This window comes from Panthera tigris, chromosome A3, assembly GCF_018350195.1.
Source record: "Panthera tigris isolate Pti1 chromosome A3, P.tigris_Pti1_mat1.1, whole genome shotgun sequence".
NCBI lineage: Eukaryota > Metazoa > Chordata > Mammalia > Carnivora > Felidae > Panthera > Panthera tigris.
The window spans coordinates 16737566-16741379 of NC_056662.1; the positions used below are offsets into that span (position 1 = coordinate 16737566).

General features: G+C 44.7%; 1 protein-coding gene across 1 annotated transcript in view; it reads right to left on the reverse strand.

Moving 5' to 3' along the window:
- Positions 1–2151, reverse strand: part of IFT52 (intraflagellar transport 52) — a 33301-nt gene extending 31150 nt beyond the window's left edge. Inside the window, exons 1-2 of the mRNA XM_007077733.3 lie at positions 2009–2151; positions 121–245 (exon numbers count right to left, since the gene is read on the reverse strand). Coding sequence (XP_007077795.1) covers positions 121–245; positions 2009–2029 — 146 coding nt within the window. The 5' untranslated portion in view covers positions 2030–2151. The remainder of the gene's footprint in view (positions 1–120; positions 246–2008) is intronic.
- Between the last annotated feature and the right edge of the window lie 1663 nt (positions 2152–3814).

Here is a 3814-nt window from a genome sequence, read left to right on the forward strand (position 1 = left end):
TATTCTTCATATTGAATTTCTCCTACCTAAACAACCTCTTACATAAGAAAGTAAAGACTTTCCAATATTACCAGCAGGCTATTGTCATCACTTAGAAAGGAAAACAATATATATGGTCACCTCTGAATCTTCCAATTACTCCGAAGTCTTTTCTGCATGGATTTATAGCCATTGTTGGTGGTAAATACTTCTTTTTTGTACGCATTGAAAAGAATGGTGCTCCGAAGCTCTTTCTCCATGGTTACCTTATGGAAAAAAGAAGAGATCAGAAAAAATGAAACAATAAACAATATTCCAAAAGACCATAAATGGAAAAAATAGTCTTCTTCTAATTTATCAAGAGAGGAAATACAGCTGCAACCTAGTTATCAAATCCCTACAATTCTCAAAGATTGAGAGTGAAATGCATACTCACAGCCGCAGAAACCTGAGGCTATCTCTGGCTTTTGCTTCCTGTCTCTGGCCCTGGCCTTCCCACCAGCCTATTCTCAGGACCCTGCCCTGCCATCACCCTACCTTTATGCCCTGAGACCATGATGCCCACCTGATTTCTGACTGCTAACTACTGTTAAGTGTGGGGTATAGCCCTTCAGATTCTTTATTTTTTTAATGTTTATTTATTTATTTTGAGAGAAAGAGAGCATGAGGGAGGGAGGGGCAGAGAGAAAGGGAGAGAGAATCCCAAACAGGCTCCAAACTGCAGGGCCCCATGTGGGGCTTGAATTCACTAACCATGAGATCATGATCTGTGCCGAAATCAAGAGCTGGACGCTTAACTGACTGAGCCACCCACGCGCCCCTGGTTTAATATTTTTCTAACTGACATTAATTACTTTCATAGATTTACCTGTCTTTAGACTTAGCTTCTAGTAGCTTTTTTGGTTTGGCTTGGTGGAATTTTGGAAGCCAAACAGAGGTTTTAAATTTTTTAGAGTCAATAGTATTTATCTTTTCCTTTCTTGCTTTTGGATTACATGACATATTTAGAATTTTTTTTTTTTTTTTTTTTTTTTGCTGTGCTAAGTTTACAAATACAATGCTTTCTTCCAGTACTTTGTTATGTGGTTAAGTTAAATTTGGTCTGTTTGGAATTTATTTGGGTGATCAAAATAAGCTTCATTACTGTTTTTTTTTTTAAATTACAATACAGCTGCCTGACATCAAACCATCTTCTTAATGCTGATTTGAAATACCCCTTGACTACATAATAAATCTCTAGAAGTATTTGTATTTGGATCTATTTTGAATTCCATTATTTTCTATCTGCATGTAAGTTCCTGCTCATTTCTATACTATTTTAATTATTATAACTTTATAATATGTTGTAATATCTGGTGGTGCTGGAGAACTAATCCTCACTAACTTTTTAGAATTTTCCTGGCTAGTCTCATATTTTTTCTTCCAATTGAACTTTAAAATCATTTTGTAAGCTCAACAAAAACAAACCTCATGATTACAGCACCACTATCTTTTCATGTTCCAACCATCCTTGTACACTATTGTTTTCCCAATGTGTACATACAATACCCTATCCAGTCTTTCTCAGTTAACTAAAAGAAAAGTCTCCATGGTTAGGATAGTGGCTGCATGATCTAGTGCATGATTATGCCCTAATGAACTCCACCACTGCTTTCATGAACATCTTTTCAATTATTTCGCCTTCACAAACCCTATTGGAATTTATACACGTCTGTCTTTGCCGTTATTTCTGCTGTAGGACAAATTCCCAACAATTTCCTAGGATTCCTAGGAAAACGGGATGAGACAATGCTCTCTGATACTCAGCAAGAGAACTAAACAGCCCAGCCACAGGCAACGGAGATTCGAATGCAGTCCGAAGTTCGGGATCCGGGCCTGTATCTGCGGCCTCAGTTTACTTTATCTCATAAGACCTCGATTTTCCACAAGACTGGTCCAGAGGCCCCAGGAACAGGCCGGCGAGGCCCCCGCCAGCTCCCAGGACGCTACAACGGCCATGCCGGCCCATCACAGTCGGAGCCCTTCTTACCTGAGGCCCAGTGACCACCATCTTCACCTGACACCGCCCAGCATCCTGCGGCCAGGTATCCAAGGCCGCTTAGCAACGGCGTAGGCGAGGCAGCGCGCTGGGGAGGCGTGCACTGCGGCGTGGACCTACCTCCGAACCAACGTGATGACGACAGAACGGAAGACGCCATTTCGCCTTGAGCGTCACGGGGCTGGAGGTCAGGGGGCGGAGCTAATGTGGGACTGTACCATTACATTGGTTGAGGGGTAAACCCACACAGAACGTGAATTAACTTTAGGCCAAAAATAAACCCATCTCGTTTCGTACTTTAATATCAAGTATTATTGGAGACTGATACAAGTAGTAGGACCCTGGGGCCCAAACTTCGCTCCACCCTGAGGGAGGAAAGCGAAGGCTTCCGGCGGTGGCGGGTGGGAAATGCCCCATCCTCAACTCCCAAGAGCGCAGGCGCACAGCTCCGGGGCCAATCCGGGCGGAGAGTGGAGGACGGAATCTAGCTGTCGGAAACGCCAGATGAGAGGTTCTTATACGTGCTGTGGAAGGGTTTCGGCCACTTGGCACCTCGGGAAGCCTTCCCCGCGAGAGATGGACAAGTTTAGTGGTGCGAATGGTCACTCGAGATAGTTCTTCCTCTTTAGTTAGCCCCGCATCTCTGAGCGCCGAAGTGCTAGGCCCAGGATATGACGGTGAACTCGCCCTCTAGGCCTTCCCAGACGGGGAGTTGGACCTTGGCCAGATCCTACCAAACAGTGAAAATATAAACTGCACTAAGGGAGCTGTGAGGGACCAGAGCTGATCTGAAAGGCGCTCCGGATGAGCGGAGTAATATTGATAAGGCATGGGCTGGAGAAGGAACTGCTACGCCAAAGAGCCATCGCCATCAAAATGAAAAACCAGGCTCTAGTAACCACCAACAGGCCACAGTTTGTTCCAGGGGAGCCCTTGCCTGCCCTGAGAGTGTGTGGACTGTGTGCAGTGCCGCCGCCTCACCGGCGCAAACGAGCAGAGACACACCACGGTTTTGGTTCACATTTACGTTTGTTACAATCTTCAGTTAAGTACAGAGCAGTAGGAGTCTTAGGAGCTTGAAACACACAACTCTTGTTGCCTTTACACAACTACTGCCACTGCAAAGTTAAAAAGTGAAGAGGATGGTTGAGAATTCTCTTCGTGGAGATGCTGTATTTTGGTGCGAAATTAATACAAATGGAAGTGAGGGGAGCCTGGGTGGCTCAGTTGGTTAAGCATCTGACTCTTGATTTTGGCTCAGATCATTATCTCCTGCATGGTTCCTAAGTTCAAGCCCCACGTGGAGCTCTGTGCTGGCAGCCTGGAGCCTGCTTGGGATTCTCTCTCGCCCTGTCTCTCTGCCCCTCCCCGGCTTGTGCGTGCATGCTCTCTCTCAAATAAGTACACATTTAAAAAAAGAAGAAGAAGTGATACATTCTACTAGAAAGGGTACATAGGGCGTGCCACTCCACAGTTTGGACAGGTCTGGAGTTCTCTGCCTGATGTGCAGTCAGTGTTTCCTATAAAACCAAAGGAGTACCTGCTCAGAGCATTTCTCCCACTGATGGAGGCTGTAGAAGAGCATGGGTTTTAAAAGCAGCAGCCACCAAGTTCAGCTCTGGCTGTGCCTTGTACCAGCTGGGTGACCTTGGGCAAGTTGCTTAATCTCTCAGTGAATATTTATCTGAAAAGTGAGGTTAATAATTTCTAAATGCTGGTTTCTTGTGAGGATTGTAGATAATGCATGTAAAGATCAGAATGTGCTCAAAAAACATAGGAGAAGTATGATCAATATCA